Source organism: Schistocerca serialis, chromosome 1 (genome assembly GCF_023864345.2).
Source record: "Schistocerca serialis cubense isolate TAMUIC-IGC-003099 chromosome 1, iqSchSeri2.2, whole genome shotgun sequence".
Taxonomy (NCBI): Eukaryota; Metazoa; Arthropoda; class Insecta; order Orthoptera; family Acrididae; genus Schistocerca; species Schistocerca serialis.
In genome coordinates, this window is record NC_064638.1 from 322,565,046 (window position 1) to 322,590,211 (window position 25,166).

The 25,166-nt window shown below is 39.3% G+C and overlaps 1 protein-coding gene across 1 annotated transcript in view; it reads right to left on the reverse strand.

The window, feature by feature from the left end:
- Positions 1-25,166, reverse strand: part of LOC126469822 (uncharacterized) — a 114,214-nt gene that overhangs the window by 3,896 nt on the left and 85,152 nt on the right. Inside the window, exon 6 of the mRNA XM_050097112.1 lies at positions 18,001-18,154. Coding sequence (XP_049953069.1) covers positions 18,001-18,154 — 154 coding nt within the window. The remainder of the gene's footprint in view (positions 1-18,000; positions 18,155-25,166) is intronic.

A 25,166-nucleotide genomic window follows, 5' to 3' on the forward strand; every position in this document is an offset into this window, starting at 1 on the left:
TAATGGGAGTTTCTTTCTTAAGCCGGGAAAATTCTGCCAGTGTAGAGGAAGCCTTTAATCCAGTCTCGTAGCCATGAGTCGGTTAAACTGAAATGAGACATGTGCAGTTCCATGGCTGTTTTTGCGGTGTAGGTGCTCCAAAATTTCTGTTAAAATTGCTGTGATAGTGGTGTTTATGAACTTGTGTTGCCTCTCAATACGAAGGTTCCTAATAATGCTATATCAAGTATAAAACGTTGATTTCATAAAATTTTTTTTCACTTTCACTTTGCACTGTAAAGCAAATTTGGCTATGACCGATTTATGAATATATCCTTTTGGGTATAGCTAAAAGTGCGTTAATAGCCGTGTTCGTGGTTTCAACATGTAATTGGCCTGAGGTGCATAGAATTTTGCACACACCAGCTGCTTTTAGTGAATGACAAACATTTTTTACAGATATGAGCAGTTCATCTATTTTTCAGATGGACTAACACAATTTTTAATCTCATGTATCTCAAAGACTTTTCCAAAACCATTAAACTTGTCTCGAAAGGGAGGAAAAGTGCTGGCTGTTGTTACTCATTATCACTGGAGTTAAATCATCTTGCTAACAGTCGTCACTGTTTCAATTCGTCATTGATCATTTTTAAAAGCTAATTGTAGGTACTTGATCTGCAGGTGACAGCAAATAAATCAGCTCTCATATTTTATTTACTCTATCCTCCAAAGTTTTAATAAACATCCCTTCTAGTTTGGATGTGGTTGAGATCCTTTCTGTACGCTTTGTAGCTCAATGATCCTGCCGCCCGTTTGAATACTTGGATGGATGTCTGAGGACCAATTACTAATCAGACGTCAAAAGCCATAGAATTTTAAATGAATAGCAAAACCGAGCGGTCTAAGGCGCTGCAGTCATGGACTGTGTGGCTGGTCCCGGCGGAGGTTCGAGTCCTCCCTTGGGCATGGGTGTGTGTGTTTGTCCTTAGAATAATTTATGTTAAGTAGTGTGTAAGCTTAGGGACTGATGACCTCAGCAGTTAAGTCCCATAAGATTTCACACACATTTGAACATTTTTTTGAATAGCAAAATTGAGATACTGCTTAAATTTTAACTTATTTGAACAGATAGCAAGTTTCACTATCACATATACCATCATCGTAAAAGATGAAAATAAAAGTTCTTTCAGATTTTGTGAAACATGAACGTGGACCTATTATTTACAAACGGACAAACAAGGGAGGTGATTGCCTTAGAAGCGGCTGGACAGAAGACACATAGTCGTTATCATGTACGTCTGTGTACCAAGAATGTGAATTTTGCGGCTTTTACGTATCAGGTTCACTGGTATCCCCTAGATGTTAAAGTGACGGCATTTCTCAGAAAACTCTTCACGTGAGAAGAGATGCCCAGCGGTCTCTCTTACTTATCACCCACCCACTCATAGGGAATAATCTCAGGTAACATTAGGAACAACTAAGGAAACAGTGCAACCAAATTTGTAACCAATGATCTCTGTGTCAAACGTCTATATTGCTACTATGTAACTCTGTCGACGTGGAATGGTAGAAGGATGCAAATAAGCGAGACCAAATGTACAAATGTGAGTTCCTAAGGGACCAAACTCCTGAGGTCATTCCTCCCTAGACTTACACACTACTTAAACTAACTTATGCTGAGAACAGCGCACACGCGCATGCCCAAGGGAGGACTCGAACCACCGGTGGGAGGGGCCGCCCAATCCGTTACATGGCGCTTCAAACCGCGCGGCCACTCCTCGCGGCGAGAGAGACCATGTGCGACAGAAAAAGTAACTTACTTGGTAACAGAAAGTGCGAATTTCGTGAGTCCTAGAAATATCATATTACTCCAATAATGGTACGAATGAAAGTAAATCATTTGGACAAATGTAATATTGAGATATTCTCGTGCGATGTGTTTATCTTTCCGATAAAGAGGCGCCAATTTATAAGCAATTAAACTTAGAGCTTTCTTGGATACGAAGCCATTTTACATTATTCTTCTCGGTGGCTTTAGAACTAGTTTGCTGCATTATGAATATCATTCCTGCTGCATTATTTTTGGTCCATGACGTCATTCACGACGCTACCTTCCTGCTTCATAGCACGCGTCCTTTTGTGTTAATTGCCTCTGCATAGCTAAAAGTTCGTCTCCAATACATTTTATGGTATGGCCAGAGGAAAGAGACTTTGTGAAGAAGAGTCAACAGCGCCCCAGGAGTGGTCAGTTATCTCTTATTCAAAGAAGCCAGTGGATGGTGTCTCCTTAGATCATTGCTAGCTAGAAAAACTATACACAGCTATGTTCATTTTACATGTAATGGAAAATTATTCTGGTTTAGAGATTTTTTTAATAACTGGTATCCTGAAAGTGTTTTAATGTAATGTTGCTCAACTTGTGACGCCAAAACTAAAGGGAATGTTAAGTGGCTGGTGGTTCTTATTCAAATATAACACAGTTTATAAAAGGGTACAAAGAATCTAGAGCGTACCGTACACAGAATAAGCAACGACCAAAGGTCACGGTGCTCAGAAAAGCAAAATACGACTCACGAAATAATACACATAACCCATCTTTAACTGACTTTCCCCAATATAAACAATCAACGTTCACTGAGGGGCCAACTGACTATATAGTTTAACAACACGTTACTGCGTATCAAACTAGATAGAATACTAATAAATGAGACCCTCTGAATTCACTCAGGCTACAACAAAAGGGCGTGAATTAAGATACACAAATATCAACAGACTTTCAATACAACATCTCATTCTACAACCAAATAGAAAAAATACCAAACCAAAGCCGTCACTCTACTTAATATTAAACAGACAACCAAGAGCTACAATATTAGCAGTAGAGTCAACTATCTATAGACTCTGTTGCACATAGAACAGTAAACCAGTGAAGCCCAGTAGCAATGACATTTTAATGTATACTAGGCACTCTTCTTTCGGCTAGTACTCTCTCCACTGAGTACTCAACTAGGTAAGACCTACCCTAGTTTTATGTCCTACTGCCAGCACTTATCGCTGCAAACAGATACTCTTCTAACTGTCGTACTCGCAAACACGCTTCAGAACTAGAGTGAAGAGCCGAAGAAATTGGTACACCTGCCTATACCAGGTCAAAGAGGGCAAGCCTTCCCCAACCCTGGTGCTATTCTGCAAATGTTTCATGAAGCACCGCGCCATCCTCCCCCAAGCCAAAGAAAAATTATAAACAATGCTACTGAATGCCGAATAGTGCTATTACTACTAAAGACACAGACCTACTAGAGGCTATGTAGAATAACAGGAGTCTATAGTCAAACCTAAGGCGCTAAAACACAACAGAGTGGAAATTAACTATTTTCCACAACTAATGTATAGCAGTATTGTAAAAAGTTTGCAAAATACGTAAGCAGCATAGGAAGTGCAATGTTTATGTACACATATTTATTAAGTTAATGCTCAAAATTCTACAGAACCCCAATACTAATAATAGCTGACATACGAAAATGCAGGCCTAATAATTCTACGACGTAAGACTAATCTGATAACAAGAGAAAAAAGTGCATGACAGCAAGAAAAGAAAAAAAAAAAAGACACTAAGCAGGTAAATAGAGAAACCGAAAGTAGCTAATCAGGCCTGAAGTTGATGTGAACCACAAGACAAATTTTCCACGTTCAAATTGTTCTGAAGCATAATTTTAGAAAAGAGAAAGATAATGAATTGTGTTAATCACTAGAAAAATTTAAACGACTTTATTGGTTGAAAATAACTGCTGTTGTTGCAGTTGACAAAGACCAGTAGGAACCGAAATAAAATAACAGTAGTTTACAATCAGAACTATAGTGGTAAGGCTCTCTAAAACTCTAACAGACTGTACTTCCTATATTATTTTACACGTCTAAGAAGTCACAATATTCTAAAGTGCGTAGCAAATGTAAAGTATCGGCTGTAGTTGTTATTAATCCGGTGAGGGTGTAGTTGGGTCAGTTTGATCCTGCTCATTTTGTTTTGTTGGCAGTTCGTTGTCGCACAACTGCACATTGTCAAAGTTCTCAGTAGCTGTAATTATTGAACTCCTCTCCCTAATGCGTGCACGCACTCATTCAGCTGCTATCCGTGAAAGGAGATAAATGAGTGCAAACGGTAAGAGGGTATTTGTGACCCTTCCACAGCCGCGAAGAAGTATCTCTGTGCCATTTTTCCGTTTATCTTTTTTCATGGATATTTTGTATTTTTTGGTGTTTTTAGTCAAAGTGGACAACGAAGAAAGGTAAGGCTGAGCGTATGCTTCGTTGGCTGGTGTAATTACCAGACAGTGAAAACGACTTTACGGCAGATGACAGTGAAAATGAAGATTGTGTAAGTGAGCACAGTGGCAATAGTTGTGTTGAGCAAGATGCAAGTGAGGGTAGTGACAAAGAATATAATACGCCACTAAATGAGCGCTGCGTTACCAGAACTAGTCGAGCGATCGGAAAATCAGGTACGCAATTCATTTTATTTTGGTAAAGATGAATCCAAGTGGTGCAAAAATCCACCTCAACAACGAGTTTGGACCCGTTCTGAAAATATCATCAGGGAGGTACCTGGTGTGAGTTTAGTGGCAAGACAGAGCTTGAATGCTGGAGTCTGTTTTACAATGAAAATATTCTTAGTATTATCTTGAAATACAAAAACTTTCAAACTGCAAGAAGGAAAGCAGCTTGTGAAGTTGTTGCGAATCAGTACGTTATGAAGGAGATGACCATCAGTAAGCTGAAGGCTTATATAGGCTCGTTGTACATTGCTGGATTTTACCGATCTGGAAGGCGGAACACCGGTTTGGGCTTTAGATGGAACGCATTGAAATATTTTGGCTGACAATGACGCGGTAACGTTTCCATTTTATTCAAAGTTATCTTCGCTTTGACGATAAATCCACACCTGAAGAAAGAAAACGGCTGGACAACATAACACCAGTACGACAGATATCTGATATATTGGTTGAAAACTGCAAGGAAGCCTATGAACTAGGAGACTATACAACCATAGATCGAATGCTGCTTGCATTCAGAAGCAGATGCTAATTCAGACAGTACATTCCATCAAAACCAGCTAAATGTGGCATAAAAATATCTGCCTTGTTCGACGCAAAGAATTTCTATATCTTAAACCGCGAAATATATGCTGGAAAACAGCCAGAGGGGCCGTTTGCATTGAGAAATAAACAATTTCTTTTGGTGAATCAGCTGGTGCTACCCATTTAAAAAACAAGGCGTAACGTGACTTTTTATAATGGTTTACGAGCTGTGAACTACTGTCACATCTGCTGAAAGAACACGAGCTAACTTCTGTGGCAACAGTGCGTAAGAACAAGAGGGAAACCCATCCTGAATTTTGCAAAACTCGTGGTAGAGAAATCTACTCAGCTAAGTTCGGTTTCCAAAAGGATATTACACTTGTTCCTCACACGCCAGAGAAAAACAAATTTGTTTTGCTCGTATCTAGTCTTCACCACAATGCTCAAATTGATGAATTGACGGGACATAAAAAGAAACCAGATATAAATATGTTTTATAATTCTACAAAAGATGGAACTGACGTTGCAGATGAGCTGTCAGCTACTTATGATGTAAACCGCAAGTCAAAAAAATGGCCTCAGACTGTCTTTTAGGCAATACTGAATATGCCCAGCATAAATGCTGCTATTCTTCAGTGATCAAATAACAATAAAAACCAAAAGCGTCCTAATTTCAGAAAAACACTTGCACAGTGAACACCTGAGTGCCCAACAAGAGATACCTCAACTGCCAAGCACTTTGCGTAAGAGAATCAGAGAATTTAGTGGAGAATCTTCACAGGAATCGACTGCCAGAGTCCAAGGTGTACGAAAAAAATGTCAAGAGTGTCCCATTGCTATCCATCGTAAGACACCTCACGTTTGTGAAGGTCGTCATAAGTACATTTGTCAAGAACACATTGTTCCATTCTATCAACAATGTGCTATGGCATGAGATGATTAACAGCTTATGTGAAAAGTTTATTGTTCATTTTGTGTTCGAAGAAGATTTATCTCGTAAATACTTAGCAAAAAATCAGAATTACTGATGAGAACGTATGGTTTTGCAGATTTAAAAAAATATGAAACGTTAAGAGCGGTTAAAATGATTATTTGGCAGATTTTATGCAAAAATTAAGTAACAACGCATTTGTACGCTTAATGGTGTTTATGTCTATGAAAATCCTTTAATTAATGAATAAATCATAAATTTAATTCCCATATTTTGTCAAAAAGTGACAATAAATCCTTAAAAAATATAAATGAGGAACAGGGTCATGTGACCCCCCACATCCTTGATGTACCCTTTTTACACCTCATCCTCGCCCTCTTAAATATGTAACGTGCGTACTTCATCCGAGCAGCAGCATTTCTGGAAATTATAGATTGCGAAAATAAAACTTGCAATCAAGTACGCTACCCAAACACGCGAAACACAGCTGTATTACTATCGATGGAAGGAATAAGGTATTTCATTACGAAATTTCACTTAAACTGCACTGTATGTAAACAAGTGACAAGGACGGCCAACGACGGTAGCAGTGAAATACGTGACATTTTGAGAGACAGTGTTCGAATCAATAGCTCGGGTGCATGTTTTAAAGTGATGTTATTCTCTGTAATATACAGATGTGTAGATGTGTGCCGGCCGCGGTGGTCTAGCGGTTCTAGGCGCTCAGTCCGGAACCGCGCGACTGCTACGGTCGCAGGTTCGAATCCTGCCTCGGGCATGGATGTGTGTGATGTCCTTAGGTTGGTTAGGTTTAAGTAGTTATAAGTTCTAGTGGACTGATGACCACAGATATTAAGTCCCATAGTGCTCAGAGCCATTTGAACCATTTGTAGATGTGTTCTTAAACTTAGGAGGTCGCAACCGTAAATGACGATAGAGATTCTGTCTACTCTCGATCCTGCTACAGCTGAAATATACGCGTAATATCAAGTGCCCAACCACAACGTTTATGTTAGAACTTCCAGCAAGCAAAGCTCTAAGAAAATGGCTGTAAATATTACAAGGTGTGGCACCCCAATATTGCAATGTGACAACATGACAGTGCCTGTTTTGCAGAAACGAAGACATCAGCGTCATAATAAACAGTAAACAGACGAAATAACGTGATTACAGCAGTATTAGTGGTGGGAATTGCCAATAATTGTCGAAGTGACGTAATTATGTTATGCAATACAGAGTAGTGGAAAATAAAGATACAAGACATTAAGTGCAAATCCAAACAGTGTTGCACGGGCGTCAAACGCACGGTCAATGCCGCAGTGGTTTCCATCCTGGTAATACTATGTTCCTTAGCCATGGGAGACGTACAAAGTTTGCTGTAGTCACACGTCTCGATACTTTATAAAAAGCGATTACTGGAGTGGAGCACTTTTAATGATAAATTGTGTTAAATACACTCAAAGAATCTTGGTGAGGGGTCAAAAGACCCGATACATACTGTTCTCCGTTATAAGAGTTTACTGTATCCTTTAATTGGATTCTAAATGTGGTGGTATTCTGTCCCAATACATACCACCTACAAGTAAAGTTCCGGCGATAACAACATAGCAGTCGTTTGCAGAGTTTAAAAGTGATGGAATGGCAGCTTGTAACGGAAATCTGGAAGCGCTCCATGATAGTCTGCAGTCGTGTTTCAATTGTTAGCCTCTATGCACAAAGAAAAACTTGTCAATAAATGTGAGGTGTTCCATACCCATTAAATGTCATTATTCAGTTCGTTTTAAGTTCTGGAAAGGGTTGTTCTGTTGCTAGGTGCACATCAACTAGACCATCGCATTTAAATACGTTGTAACCATCCTTTGTAAGTAAATCCAGGTGGGAACAGAGCTTTGTAAACATATTTTTCACGTGTCTTTTAATGTAGTAAACATGTCCCAGTCCATCATTTTCGGCTAGGGTTCCAACGTATGACCATTTACCAGAGTTGTTTACAGTAAATGGAGATATTTTACATCATCCATTCGCAGCCAGATCTCGCCATACACTGTGTTTAAAGCAACATATAAGTCGTACCTGTACATCTGAAATAGCTTCTTTTTCCAATTTATTTTACGTTCTTCCTTTACGGCAGTTGTCTTTGCCATATACTCCTGATTGCGCTTTTTGGGCTGTGATCTCCTTTCTCGTACGCATATCCCAGTAACTCCATTTAAAGTTGTCAATTCTATAATGAGGAATGGATTAAGGCTGTGTGATATATTTACTCTGCTTCTTATGTTTTGTAGGTTAACATTGGTTGTGGGTATCAGTCCCAGTTCGGTGATATCTATATCTGACATTATTTTGGAGAACAATAGCCTGGATTTAGACGAAGTGTGTTTCCCCTGCTTTAATATAGCACATCTGTGAACGCTTAGCTTGTCTTTGCTGGAGTCAGTGTTAAGAACCTCTCTGCACTTTACAAGTAGATAATTAAAACAGTAATCTGACAGATCGTAATTTATAACTTTTCTCTGTCTCGAGTGGCAACAAGGTTATCTGTACACAAGTCAATTTTCAGATATTCTTATTACCCAGTAAACAAACAGAAAACGTTGTTAAACACCACACAGCAGCTGTTCTGCAACTTATTAGTTAGCTGACACCACATGGACGTGATGGGCACAGAACACAGTGGAGCACATTGCACATATTGTTAGAGTCTAAAATCTAATACACTTAAACACACTTGCACAGGACCTAACAAGTGACCCATTCTGCAGTTGTATATTGTAGTCTCCACCGTGGTAATGCCATGCTACTTCGTCAAACAAGACTGGACACATTATAAAATCCATAAAGTGGGTACTATTAACTGTGTTTACTCTCGTACTTGTGATTTGACACAGAAATGTGTAATGTATCTTTAATTGAAGGTTATTCACGTTAAGCAGTCTATTCCAGCTGTTTTACCGTTGTCCACAACCACATTGCTACTTCCTTGGCAGCCTCCATTCATGTAGAAGTCGTAGTTTGATATTAGGGAGTAGCACATCCCCAGTTTATTAAAAATCGAGGCAAAATCTTTCGTTATGTCCAAATCCAAAAGGTAATAGTCGTCTACATTAAGCTGTTGCAGGATTCCAGACAGCTTTTCCATCAGAGTACCCATTTAACACCGACTAGTTCCACTTCGTATGGTTCGCTCATAGGATGTTTATATTTCCTCGAATTGGATTCCAGTGCTTCATTGCCGATTTTTTCCAGTATCCAACTGACCGTCGCATAGCCGCTCCCATTTAGGAGAAACGGTACCTCTTCCTGGAAACCACGTCTCACAATGACGAACTTGGAGAAATTATTATCAAAAGAAAATCTTGAGTAAAAATTATTATCTCCAGATACTGAATAATAAAATAAACGAAAAGAATAAGAAGCAGTTAAACACGCAGAATAAAATAAATAAATAAAATCAAACAATTAACCCATTTAAAAAAAAACATCTCAAGAGTTAAATCCTTTGAATAAAAACCAGCCAAAACAGTTAATTGATCCACAACATTACGGACTGCCTCGTCTATAATTGTGTCTAACAGTCCACGTCGTCACAGTTCTTAACAACCGTAATGTTACAGCAAAACGGTCCCATATTTAGTGTTAGCACACTTAAAAAATTTCCTTTTAAGAAGCGTGCCATGGTTGGTGTAGTTTAATTTGCTCGTATCAGTAAGGAGACCGTCCATGTTCTCCAGGAATAACTACAAACCGAAACACCGTCAGTTGGTCTCTTCTTCCTCATAAATAGTGAAGAGATGTTTAGCAAATTGGAGGAAGACACGTTACTACTCGCGCTTTCCACTACCACAGAAGCCTCCTCTTAAACTCTAAGGAACAAAGATGGCGGTACTCCTCATCACGCGGTCTTCTGCTCAATTCTTCAAGCTTTGCCTGTGCTTATAGTCTAAATGCAATCTTCTAACTCAGTTGCACTGCTGTGTCAATCTCTGGGCACTAATTTGGCAAATATGTGTATATAAACATCGCACTTCTTGTGCTGCCTAAATATTTTGCAAAAAAGTTTAGAATAATACATCATCTTAGCCTATGGAAAATAATTAATTGCGACTCTGTTGTATTTTTATCACCACAGGTTTGACTGCAGACTGCTCTTATTGTACATAGCCTCTAATAGGTCTGTGCCATTTGTAGTAATAACACTATCTGCCATTCTATAGCATTTTATATTTTTCCAAGTGAATAACGCCACGTATCACGTTTCTTCCTCCAAACGTGGCCCTTCATGTTTAAATTTGGAAATATTGTGTTGTTATGTACATCAGTACTAGGCCTAATTAGTTGGTTTACCTGCCAAGTGTGGAATTTTTTGCTAACAGGTACTTTTTTCTGCTATTATAAAGCTGGTTAGGCTAATTTTACAACAACGAATATTGAGCCTGCATTTTCAAACGTCAGCGTTATTAGTACTGAGGTACATAAAATAGAATTTTGGGCACTAATTTGACAAGTATGTACAAATTAACTAACAGTTTATTTTACAACGTAGTGTTTTCGCCAATATTGTGGCAACCCACCGTTTAGAGCGTCACAGCGTTTTTTAATATATATCTCAGCCAGGTCCTGCATACTCAGTATAAAACATGACAATTTGCTATGCTGCCTACATATTTCACAGACTTAGTATTATTCAACATCTTAGATGTGGAAAATAATTAACGACTCCCATGCGTTTTTAATTGAGCGGCTATCTACTGGTGGCAGTAAGAAGTTGCAATAGAAAAATTGAACTCTAATGGATTTTCCAGTGCAACCATCTGGTGGTGGGAGTAGGCAACCGCTTTCTCCAGTGCACCCATCTGCTGGTGACCGGAGCAGGCAGATTGTGGAAGTGTACTTGCTTTTATTTACGTATCCAGAGTTTGCAGGATTGTATTTGAGGCAAAGCTCATTTTCAACACATAAGAATTCCTATTTCATTATTTATATTTTATAAACAATTTTTGGGTTCTATTTATTTATAGAGAAATATGCTACCTATTCGTTTCAGTATTCCATGGTGGATGAAATATAGCTTCGAATCAAGATACCAATGTGAAGACTGAACTGGGCTGTCACTCCTTAAACAAATTTTTGGGAGTCTGTATTGCAGACATAATCATAGAGCAGAAGTACGAGGTGCATGGAAGTACAGGAGCACAGGTGTGCAGGGCGTGGAATGGGCAGTGTTTGATGCAAAATTTGCAGAAGTGCAAGGTGCAGTGGGTGGTGATGCTGATGTCAGTGAAATATGACTTGAGGGCATATGTGTCAACTGCAGCAAGGGGGAGGGGAGGGGACACTCTGGGTGGAGGGTGCTTCAGGTAAAACTTGCATAAGTGCAGTGGGGATTAGAAACCCTCACATCCGTGACTTTTGCACATGGAAGGATAGAGTGATATCTGGAAAGGCCTTGGAGATACAGAAGCTCTTCACGGTAGATGATGACAGCCAAAAGAATTGCAGGATAAAAATTTATCAAAATTCTTGACCACTGTTTCAGTATATCTAAATGTATCTTCATCAGAAGTAAAATAACTAAAATCACATCCTGCAATTCATAAAACAATTGTGCCAAAGGCGTCGCCAGTAGTTAAAACATCATCTCCATTTATACAACGTAATTAGTTGTTTTATGAATCTCCATTGGAGGATAAGATTTTAGGTATTTTACTTCTGATGAAGGTATATTTAGATATACCCAACCCTAGGTCAAGAATTTTAATAAATTTTTATCCTGCAACTGTTTTGGCTGTCATCATTTACCGTGAAGAATTTCAACAGTTGCTGTTTCAGCCATGTTTAAAATCTCGAGATACGGAAGTGGTGATGCTGACACCAGCAAAATATGACATACAAAACTGCATAAGAGTTCCTGGAATGACCTCTGCATTGTGGTCAAAGATGGCTTGTTTTCTCCTTGCCCTCCTACTGTGATACTCTGAGCACTTCCTGTACTCTGCTTGTAACCTCAGTGTTTTGCCACCAAGTAAATCTGAACATACACTGGCAGTGGTGAGAAAGACAAATTTATGGCATAGACTCGATTTGATTTCCTTCGTCTTTGTTTGCCGAAAATGAATCCGCTGCTTTTTAGAATTAATATACCAAATAAGACCGAAATTCGAAATGTAGGCATGCTCAATAAATTTTAAGGTTCATTACATGTAATACAATAGCGAAATTCAGAAACTTGTTCTTGAATGTAGTTTATTTTGAATGTGTTATTCACCTATGTCAGTTTTCCTCTAAACGCTTCCATACTACGCCATGAAATTTCGGTGCAGTTTCGTTCCACTCAATCAATCTCAATTTTGATGTTTAATAGGTTGTTATCTTTGTTTCTTGTACTCTATACATTTACATTCTTTCTTTATTTAGAGTTATTCTGCACTGAGTAACATTTATCTCCTGTCCAGCAGTCTAGGATTTACCGGCATCCATCGACAAAGGTTATATACTCTGTAAGCATTAAAATTAGGTTTTTTTCCATTGCAGTTTTATTCGTTACTTGTACTTTTCTTTCACTTCCTGGTATAAGTTAAAAAGTAGAAATCTACTAAGTCTTGTATACAGTTTAAATTATTCCTTTCATTTTTTAAATCGGGTTTATGCACATTGTTAATAACTCATTTCATTTGTCTTTGCAGTTTCATTATATTTCTCTAGGAATAATGACATGTGATTTTACACTAGCGAAGTTGGGAATCTTCGGCAGGTGCTGATGAACAAATTAAACGCAGAAGATGCTGAACTCCTTATGAGATAATTTTCACTTTTATATCATCTCTTCATCATTTTTTCTTTCACAATGATTCAAGACTATTTCAGATTTGGAGCACAACATGGAATCACCAACTTCTTCAAAATAGATTTCTTTCCGTGCTTCTATGGCTATCCATACTTAAATGTTCTGCACAGACACAAATTTCAAGTTTCTGTTGGTATCTTTAAACTTAAGGCACTTTAGCTATGTGAAATTATTTCTTATCTCCAAGATTGCTTTTAACATTTTTCCGAAGTCATGTTTTATTCAGTTTTTGTTTCTTTATTTGACTAATTTATTTATAGAAGGTTCTGAACCCTTAGATATCTTTGTCTGTTCTTGCATACGTTTCTTTCATACATTATGGGAGTGTATGTTCTATTAATCATTGCCTTCCACCTGCTCTTCAAGTTTATACTCCGTCATCTGCAATTAATCTCATTTTGCTACAAATGCCGACTACCATGCAGTATTTCGTACTGTAAGAACGACAGTTCAAATGATGGAACATTTTTCCTAAACATTTTATTAATTTCAGCTCATTTCTCCAAGATTGCATCTGAGTAAACTACGGAGGATTTATGAAAACGGTAAAAAGTAAAGAGATAGGAGAGGCAAAATGTCAGTTTGCAAAAGACACTTCACCCAGAAAAGGTAACTTATTTTATTTAACAAGCCGTGCAGGCTGATAATATTATTTTCTTTTTAGCTCATGACATTCGCCAAACTCGAACGAATGCAATTATTAATAGTATACCAGTCCAAGAAAATCAGGGACAAATTCGATCAGTGTTAATTTGAGATTTCATACCATGAAATTGTATAAGGCTTCATATCACTCAAATGATTCTGTCTCAAAGTAAATTCAACAAAATACCCTATGAATCTGGGACTGCTACAGCAGTGGGGCAAACATTTCACTCAACAAATGTTCTGGAATAACAAATCAAGCATCAATAAACAACAATGAGCAGCAATAAAAAGAATGTGAAATATAACCCCTTTTGCAAACAAGAGGAACATTATTTTAACTGTCATAAACAGAGATTATATAGCTTTCACCAGAGATTAGAAACAAATCTGCAAAAATGGAATTACGTAGAAAGGGAATTCCGCCTGTATCAATGTACGTAGCTTGTGATAATTCAGGCTAGTTCTATAAACGACTCACACTAGACAGCAGTAACAAAATTTACGTCAATCGTGAGTATAAAATAAATTACACATAACTGCCACATCCTCCCCTCATGAACCAGGGACCTTTCTGCTTGCCTCAGCGATACAGATAGCCGAGCGTTAGTGCAACCACGATGGAGATGGGCAGCAGCCTTTTCAGTAGTTGCACGGGCGAGAGTCCGGATGATTGACTGATCTGGCCTTGCAACTTCAAGCAAAATGTCTTTTCCCTCTTAGCACTGCGAACGGCAGAAAACATGGGGAGACTACAGCCATAATTTTTCCCGAGGGTATGCAGTGTACTGTATGGTTAAATTTCGGAGGTAAAATAGTGCCCTATTCGAACCTCTGGGTGGGGACTATGCAGAAGGACGTCGTTATCAGGAGAAAAAAAACTGGCATTCTACGGACCGGAGCATAGAATATCAGATTCCTTAGTCGGGCAGGTAGATTAGAAAATATAGAAGAGGAAATGGATAGATTAAAGTTATAAATAGTGAGAATTAATGAATTTCTGTGGCAGGGGGAACAGGATTCCTGGTCAAGAGAACGTAGCCTATAAATAGAAAATCAAATATGGCTAATGAAAGATTAGGTTTAAAAAAGAATAAAAATGGAATGCGGATAAGCTACTTTGGGCAGTATAGTTAACGCATTATTAAAACCAAGATAGACTAGAAGCCCAGAACCACACAGTAGTACAAGTTTATATGGCAAGTAGCTCCACAAATGATGAAGAGATTGAAGATATGTATGATGACATTATTCAGACAGTTAAGAGAGACAAAAATTTAATACTAATGGGGGACCGGAATTCGATAGTAGGAAAAAGAATAAAAGGAGAAGTAGTAGGTGAATATCGACTGGGGAAAGAAATGAAAGAGAAAGCCGGCTGGTAAAATTTTGCACAGAGCATAATTTAATCGTAGCCAACACTTGGTGTGAGAATCATGAAAGAAGGCCTTACATGTGGAATAGACCTGGAGACACTGGAGGATTTCAGATCGAATGAATAAGGTAAGACAGAGATTTAGGAACCACGTTTTGAATTGTAAGACACTTCCAGGGACAAATGTGGACTCTGACCACAATTTATTAATTATGAACTGTATATTAAAACTCAAGAAACTGCAAAAAGATAGGAATTTACGGAGATGGGACCTAGATAAACTCAAAGAACCAAACGTTACAGAACGTTTCAGAGGGAGCATTAGGGAACGGTTACAAGGATAGGGGAAAAGTATACAGTAGAAGAAGAATGAGTAGCTTTGAGAGATGAAATAATGAAGACAGCAGAGGATCAAGTACGTAAAAAGGCGAGGACTAGTACAAATCCTTGGGTAATGTAAGAGATAATGTCAGTGATGAAGGAGAGCCGGCCGGAGTGGCCGTGCGGTTTACGCGCTACAGTCTGGAGCCGAGCGATCGCTCCAGTCGTAGGTTCGAATCCTGCCTCGGGCATGGATGTGTGTGATGTCCTTAGGTTAGTTAGGTTTAATTAGTTGTAAGTTCTAGGCGACTGAGGACCTCAGAAATTTAGTCGCATAGTGCTCAGAGCCATTTTAACCATTTTTGATGAAGGAGAAAATATAAAGTGCACTAAATGAAGCAGCTAAAGAGAATACGAATATATATAAAAAATTAGATGACAGGATTCAAAAGCATATGTTACTGGGGGTATGGCAGACTCCACCTACAGGAAAATTAAAGTCACCTTTGGAGAAAAGAGAACAACCTGTATGAACATCAAGAATTCAGATTGAAAACCAGTCCTAAGCAAAGAAGGGAAAGCTGAAAGGTGAAAGGTGTATATCGAGGGTCTTTACGAGAGAGATGTACTTGAGTGCAATCTTATGGAAATAGAAGAGGACGTAGATGAAGGTGAGATTGGAGATGAGGTACAGCGTTAAGAATTTGATATAGCACTGAAATACCTAAGTCGAAATAAGACCCTGCGAGTCGACAACATTGCGCTGTAAATACTGATAGCCTTGGGAGAGCCAGCGATAACATAACTCATTCATATAGTGTGCAAAATGTATGAGACAGGCGAAATACCCTCAGACTTCAAGAAGAATATAATAATTCCAATTCTAAAGAAAGCAGGTACTGGCAGGTGTGAGAATTACCAAACTGTAAGTTTAATAAGTCACGATTGCAAAATACTAACACGAACTTTACAGAAGAATGAAAAAACTGGTAAATCCGACCTCGGGGAAGATCAGTTTGGTGTCCAGAGAAATGTTGGAACACGCGAGGCTATACTGACCCTACGACTTCTCATAGAACGTAGAATTTGTAGACATAGAGAAAGCTTTTGACAATGTTGACTGAAATACTCTCTTTCAAATTCTGAAGCTGTCAGGGGTAAATAACAGGGAACAAGAGGCTATTTAGAATTTGTACGGAAACCAGATGGCAGTTGTAGGAGTCGAGGGGCACGAAAGGGAAGCAGTGGTTAAGAAGGAACTAAGACGGGGCTTACCCCGATGTTATTCCATCTGTATATTGAGCAAGCAGTAAAGGAAACAATAGAAAACTTTGGAGTAGGAATTAAAGTTGTAATTCTGTCAGAGACAGCAAAGACATGGAAGAACAGTTGAACTGCACGGACAGTGTCTTGAAAGGAAGATACAAGATGAACTTCAACAAAAGCAAAACGAGGATAAAGGAATACAGACGAAGTAAATCAGGTGATGCTGTGGAAATTAGATTAGGAAATGAGACATTTAAAGTAGTAGAAGAGTTTTACAATTTTTTCAGCAAAATAACTGGTAATGGTTGAAGTAGAGAGGATATAAAATGTAGACTGGCAATGGCAAGCAAAGCGCTTTAAAGTATTTTTGTGAAGTGTTACCATGTGTGGAAGTGAAACATGGACGATAATCAGTTTAGGCAAGAAGAAAATAGAAGTTTTTGAAATACGTTGCTACTGAAGAAAGCTGAAGGTTAGTTGGGTAGATCAAGTAACTAATGAGGAAATACTGAACTGAACTCGGGAGAAAAGAAATTGGTGGCACAACGTGAGTAGAAGAAGAAACCGGTTGGTAGGACACGTTCTGAGGCATCAAAGGTTCACCAATTTAGTACTGGAGGGTCGGGTTTGGGGTAAAAATATATTATTAACAAACACTTCTCAAACCCGATAGACAGGAACTACACAATGCACCAGAATAACTGTGGCAGCAACAATTCTAGCAATGTATGGTAGCCAAGTTGGAACCGATAAACTCTTTAAATATAATGTGATCTAAATAGAACCTAAAACAATATGACTGAAATAATTTAAAGAGAACCGTGGAATAGCAGATAGCTCCAAATAACTGTTCGTACAGTCTACACAGAAAAGTGTTCACGAAATAATTCGAACACGCACCAATGGCTGATCTCACTTTGCCCATGAATTCTGAAAACTCAAACAGCCTACAGTGTTTCAAGGCCGTCTTGCACCAAATCCGAGCTTCACGCTTGTCGTGGATGTAAGCTGGCGGAATAGAGAATCGCGCACACATTCAAAGTCATATTCAGCTATGATAAATCTCATGGGCCATATGACTGACAGCACTTAGCCTTGTGTCGCTATTCTGCAGCGATGGTAAACGACTGAGGGTCATCCAATGCAGTGTCGTTCAACTGGCATGGTGGAGAGTGTGCAAGACCTTGGCGGGATGCCAATGAGGTAGTTACTTAACTACACAGGCAAAGAGTTTATGCAACGCTTCCGACTTCGTATCACTCTACTTTTTAAATTAATTTATTCGGTGGTCCGCTTTTCTGTTGAAGTAACTGAATAATAAATGTTGTCTTATTTAAACCAATATTAGTTTTTTACGATCACGAAACAAAGTAAGGTATTTCGTGAATCGTTCAGTGTAGCTCGTCAATGCCCTCCATTACCTCTGGATGCTGCAGTTTTCACAACAACTGGGAACTGCTGTATAACGTTTGTCATGTCCCTCGTACGTATAGCAGCTACTGTGGTATATATGATGTATAGCCTCAGCCTAAGCCCCTCTCTGTCTAATGTGAACAACACTTACCAAGTTCTAAGAATCCAAGTACGAGGTATGTGATCATCCATGGCGTACTTCCATACATGAAGCCTAGTGTCATAGTCGCTGGGAAACTGAGTGCCAAGATGATTGTGATCGCTGAATTGATGATAAGCCACCAGAAGACAAGGCGGTGTCGATTCTGGAAGAGAAAAAATTGTGGAAGATTTATATGCATATAAAGTTAAGAACTGGAGGTTTAGTTGGCATAAAAACGTATGAATCAATGCAAACGTTATTTATTAACAATACACTATCATACACGGGAAAATTTTCAATTAGGTATCCAAATAAGAAACTAGCTTCAACATTTCTTAATTTTGAATTCTATAGGTTTGTAAGAGGTGCAGAGAACGTATATCTAGCAGAAAGAAGAAAGGCGAAAGAAACATATCTCCTTCCAATGATGGTAATATTCACTAAATAAAAATTTCAGCGACGATTTCATTGCAATACATTAGCAATGAAAAATGAGAAACACACTGATTAGCCAGAACATTATGATTACCTACCTAGTAGTCGGTATGCCCACCTTTGCCACGGCTAACAGTAGCGACGCAGCGTGACGGAAACAGTGAGGCCATCGTAGGTCGCTGAAGGGAGTTGTAAACACATCTGCACAAACGAGTAACCTAATTCGAGTAAATTCCTGGGAGGCGATGAGCTCTGATGCCACATTTAATCACATCCCAGATATATTCGATCGGGTTCAAATCAGGTGAGCTGGGGGGCCACCACATCAACTGGAACTCGGCACTGTGTTCCTTGAACCACTGCACCTAACTCCGCACCTTACGACATAGCGCATGATCACGCTTTAAAATGCGACTACCGTCGGGAAACATGATCTTCATGAAGGAGTGTACGTAGTTTGCAATCACTGTACGATACTCCTTGACCGCCACCGTGCCTTGCACGAGCTCCACTGTGTCCATGAATTCCCATGTGAATGTTACCCAGATCGTAATGGAGCCTTGTCTTCGTCCTGCAATACAGGTTCAAGGTGCTGTTCCTATGAAGGACGACAGATTCGCGCACTCTCTTTTGCATGATGAAGAAGATGTCGGGATTCATCCACGCAACCCTATGCCACTGCGCCAACGTCCAGTGCCAATGGTCATGTGTCCATTTTAGTTGTGGTTGCTGACGTCGTGGTGGTAAAATTGGCACATGCGTGGGTCGTCGGCTGCGGAGGCCCTTCGTTAGGAGAGTTGGGTGCACTGTGTGTCCAGACTCACTTGTACTGTACCCGGCATTATTAAAGTCTGACATCAGTCTCCAGTTCGCTGGACGTCTTGTTTTACCAGTGCGCCCAGCCTACAGCGTCCGCCATCTACAATGAAGGGTGGCTGCCCGACCCATGACGTTCGAACGTTGTTTCGCTACGTGTTGAAGACACTCACCTTAGCACTGCTGGTACACCCGAGAAGTCGTCCAGTTTTCGAAGTGCTCGTGCAGAGCCTTCGGGCCATCACAATTTGTCATGTGTCGAATTTAGACAGATCGGGCGCCTTCCCCATTCTACACACGGACAGCACTTCGCTGATACTACATACACCGAGTGTGTGTCTGACTAGTAGTCATTCCTCACCAGGTGACGCTGCTATCGCCTGGACAGGTTTATATCTATGGTAGCTCGGTTGTCATAATGTTCTGGCTGACCAGTGCTGAGGTCAACGATTGAAACAAAGGCTGCTGCTATCCATACGGCACTGATTGTTATGAAAACTTCATACTTCTCCACTATTCAAAAATTAAATTATACCTCTGAATTTTTCGATATTTGATAAACATTTGATAGCCGGCCGAAGTGGCCGCGCGGTTCTGGCGCTGCAGTCTGGAACCGCGAGACGGCTACGGTCGCAGGTTCGAATCCTGCCTCGGGCATGGATGTGTGTGATGTCCTTGGGTTAGTTAGGTTTAACTAGTTCTAAGTTCTAGGGGACTAATGACCTCAGCAGTTGAGTCCCATAGTGCTCAGAGCCATTTTTTTTTAACATTTGATAAACATATATATACTTGAAAATGTGTACACATCATTTTTAGACAATAAATGTTTCAGAGAGTAGTTGCTGTCGATTAAAGGATACATAATCTATTATTGCTATCTGTGCGCACATGGAATGATAAAGGACGACCGATTTTCAACTAAAATGACATGAATAATTTTTCGATTTGTATTACGGCAATTAGTGTGTAGTGCACCGATGTAGGAAGGTAGATCATTTAAACATGAAATGTATTCGCATTTTCAAATCTAAACCACCTCCAGCTCTACAATGGAGTCACGAAAAAAAATGTGGCTGGCCGCGGCTCGGACCCGGTTTCTTACTTTACGCGGGTGGTCGCTTCGATTACACGAGCGCGACTTACGGTCGGACGCAAACGTATACGTCGTCATCCATGTGTCATATCCTTATTCGTACATTCCATTAATGTTATTCTCATACAACTAATGCGTGTGTGTCGACAGGAACATTGCATCGTACATCTTGACAACACAACACAACACAATTTCGTTAATATCCATAGCCGCACAATGCACTATTCAGACAGGAGCAAGTGGATGTGATGCTCTGTTACGGTGACTGTCGCCTGATCGTGCAAGCTAGGGGATGAGTGTGTGTTGAAAAATATTCTGATGTTGCAGCGCCTGCACGCTCGTAATATGACACAACAGAGAACGTGGATCGTATAAAACGCAAAACATCGGCGCAACAATTGAAGAGAGGACCACAAAGAACGTTTTAGTAAAGGTAGGATACAATACGTAGGCAGCTGTGAGACACTGAACACGAAAGAGGTATCACAACGTTGTGCGAACACTAGAAGCACCTATCACACGCACAAGTATCTAGCTTAACTTTCTCTAGGAGGTACTCAATGGTGATTCACCGAATGGTGTCTCCTGCACCTGCATACGAATGACGTGTTACCCACCAGAATTCTACAGGTGCTCAATAGCGTCACAAACAACCTTTGAGGGACGTCATGACACGCAAAGGACAATTTCTTGATTAGGGACTTATCAGGCAGTCATCAGTTTTGAGCAAGAGCAAGGACTATTGACCAAGGAAAGCAACTCACCTTGTCATATTTGCTTCTAAACGAACAGCGTAACTTGCGAGTTGTTATTTACTTGTTATGTCCTGGATGCAGTCTGAATTGATTTTATTGGACTCGGTGAGACAATTATTTGAGAAGGTGGGGCGCGGAACACGGAAGACACTCTTGAGTCACTTAACAGCTGTAGACAACGAAAATGAATGCTCCAAAACTAGCTGCAGTTAGATGATATATTATTAAGTATTTGACACGAAAAGTCTGTTTTGGCTTATTGCTATTATAAAGTGACGTCTAGTTGGTAATCAGGACAGTAATGGATCTACAGTAAATTTTTTCTGTCACATCTTGGTCAGTATATTACGCTTTATGGTTACGAAACTTAAAAATATGTTTTCGTCAGTTTGATGTTGACAGTTCTTTCTTATGGTAGATGTGTTCAGTAACGTGCTTGAGTACCAGCTGTGGTACTTGGTGTGTAAATGTTCACATTTGTTTCAAAGGTGTATTATGAGAATGGATGCGGCAGTAGTTCACAGTCCATTTCAAGAATGGTAGGGAGGTCATTAAACTTGCTTCATAAACTTGGACAAAAAAAGAGGAAATTAATATCCTAATGCGCTCTTCAAATTAAAAAAGAGGCAACTCTGTAAACTACTTTTAATATAACTGCATATTAAAGAAAGGAATATCGTATTAGTTGAAGAAGAATCACATACAAAATTTAGTGACAGATTCTTCCTACCGTACAGTCTCAAGGCAATAAGTAAAATTTCATTCGCTGCCCTTCTTGCTGTTGAAATTTTGATGCCTGAGAAAGTTAGCAAAAGATAAGAAAGACTGTAAATTCCGTTTCGTTCTTCGCAATTACATTGCAGTTGCTACGACTGCTTACGAATAGGCCACTGAGACAAATCTGACAAGTCCACCACTCTTCCAAGAAACAGTCTTCGTTGGGGCAGGGCAAACGGCATTTGGCGAGCATATCACGAGCATTCTCTCTCTGTAAAATTTGGGCAATGTGGTTCAGCATTACTTCACGCTGGTAGTACACAATGTGCCGAAGGTTGTGTGTTGTCAAATAGACATACAGGCTCAGTAAACCAAGTGACATTTGCTACCATATGAATAGCGTCCCGCTGTCACCTGCCAGCCCATAATGTGCATGTATGCTTGTGAAACTACACTCTTGACGTGCGAGATCGTGATCACTGTTTCAAGTATGTACACATATTTTTGCTGATAGCGTCTTTAGGTATAGATAACAGTCTCATGCTTTCACTATCTAGGCCTTGTCAATCGTGTCTCAGTGAGCCTTTCCGGTACATCAGTGATATCTGCAGAGGGTATTCTTCTTTTGGCCACACCCAACATCCACGTAGCAATACTCAGTCATCTTCATCATATTCAGACTTAGCTTAGGCATCCTTGCCTGTTCCAATTTCAAGTAGACTAGAATTTGTTTTTCCATCTCTTCTTAGGACACACAACATATCTTTTCCGTTGAGGTGTATGTTTGTGTATTAATTTAGGAGTTCGCCCAGCTGACATCCTCTGAATGTATTTATGCCATTTCTTTCTGTCCTCCGCTATTTTTTGAAATGTTCTTTGACACTCAATTGAGTCCTAATTTCACTATCTTTTGCTACCTATGAGTTTGCGACCAGCTTGTGGTCTCAAGAATCATATCTTCGCTGCTTCATCCTCCTTCTTGGACAGGCGGTAAGATTCCATATCTCTGACCCATACTTTAGTACTGGTACCGCCATCACATCATAAAATTTTAATTCTGTTTCTTTCCTAATCTTTTTGAGGAGAGTGTGATTTATAGTACCTACCAACTGTTGAAAATTTTCCAAATTTGAATTTCTGATGGTGAACTTAATATGCGAGATCTCACATCCCAAGTATTTAAAATTATTTATTTATTCTAACCGTTTATCATGAACTACTATTGCTCTCAAATGTCCTTTCCCATGGAATGCTTTTGCCTTAGTTTGATCTTTAGATATTGCCATAATATTTTGCTACTTTCTGGAAGGACCAAATTGCTCTCTGTAATTTATCTTCCGACTCCGTGAAGATTATTTGATAGTTTGTGAGCGGAAATGTATTTGTAACTTCATTACTAAGGGGAGTTGGAACACCCCATCCCGACAATGATAAATTTAGTGACTTGGTTTCCTGTATTTCAGGAACCACTGCAGTCATTGACATGAAGCTTTTACGAGACATCAAACAGTATGTTCTGAGTCAACTCAACTACAATAATTGCATTTCAGCCACTGCTTTCGGAAATACAATTTCTTAACTACACCATTAAAATTTTGTGTAGTTTTTTTGTACATTATCCTAAATAATTTTAATTATACATGACATTATGTTGTTCTTTTAGTTCAGTAGACTTAAGATATTTATGTTTACTCCCTGAAAATTTGAATACTCTACTCGAAGTGATTTCTGATATTTCGGGAAAAATGCAACAGAAAATGTATATTTTCAGAAATGGTTTCTAAAGTTTCAAAAGACAGTAACTCACTTACTACATGCTTAATTTTTTATTTTTAGTTCGTCAGTAGCTCCCTGCACCATACTGTATATCATTCTCTTGATCTTTTTTCAAGTTTCTTCTTCTTCTCTCCTTTCTGGACTCCTTAGTGGGTAACTGTGCTGCATACTCTGCTTTATCAATGTGAACCTTGGTCATCCATTCAAGTTCTCTGATGCAGTTTGCTCAAGGATTAATTCCCAAATGCTGTAGCACTTTCAACCTGCCATTGTTTCCATCATTAAAAGTAATAACAGCATCACTGAGCCCACACTTCACTGTCTTCATTCCACCAAAACACTTTTTATTAACCGAGTCCATATAAGATTACTGAACGACTCATTGGGATTTTGAGTCTGACCATGCAGACACTTCTTCAGTAATTCAGGATTTGTCAGGTCTCTGTAAATAGATTTTATGTTATCCATGACTGCTGCTAGGAATGTTTATAGCTGTATGAACTGGTTGAGTGCTGGGCATTTCGGTAGTTGCACCATGAAACAGGTCCAGGAGGGCAAAGGTGGTGTACTATTTTTTCATCAGCTGACAGTCTGTGGAAGAGGGTGGCCCATACAGTCTGCTTCATTTTCAACAAATCCTCAATATTATTTCTAATGGCCATTCCATACTGCTGCTGTAGTTCATTAATAATTTTGTCTGTGAGCCTGCCTCATATGGTTTTACCATCAGAAAGTTTCTTGTCTCTCGAACTTTGTTTTATCTTCCTCAACCTCGTGCCCATCCTCTTCTGGACACGACCAACACATTCGTTTCGTGATAATCTTCTCACCATAAGGCTGAGCGGCTGCTACATTGTTATACGCTTTTGAGTCTTCATCACCTAAGAGCTTAGTGTGACACACTCCCCTTTCGTTAACAGATCGACTAAAAATTTCAGTAGCTGCAAAGGCGTCCATACCACCACTTGTTCGTTCATAATTTCTGTCACAGATATACCCTTCTTCATTCCCTGTATTACATTTATAATAACGTTTGGTTAAAATATGGAAATCTATTGCCTTTCCAGTATCAACACTGGTCGCCGTAGGAACAGAATTCTTAGAACTGAAGCCGCACTTTTGCCAAGTGCCATCAAAAGCTACTGGTATGTCAGTCATACCATGATTTATTTCAACAGATTCGTTTACAGCACCATTCAAGGGCAGTTCCAAAAAATCCTGCATGCTTGCCGATATTTATCACAGCAGACATTGTTTCTGCTGCAGTGTGTCTTTTGCCAATAGCTCTTAATCCACAAAACCACATAACATTTACTTCAAAATAATTATCCTTACACTTATCAGACTTCCAAAATGAATGAGTATATTTACAACTGGCACAATTAATGATAAGTTTCCTGGCTAATCCATTTGATACCTCACTGCCTCCATGTAAACTAAAACTGTCCGTCCACATATTTCACAGAACACACATTCACTAACATCCTTGTTAGGATGTGTAAATCTATCAGAATATTACCTAACCTACCATTTACATCACTTTCGTTTTGAGAAAACTGTGTATCACAACATTTTATTTTAAT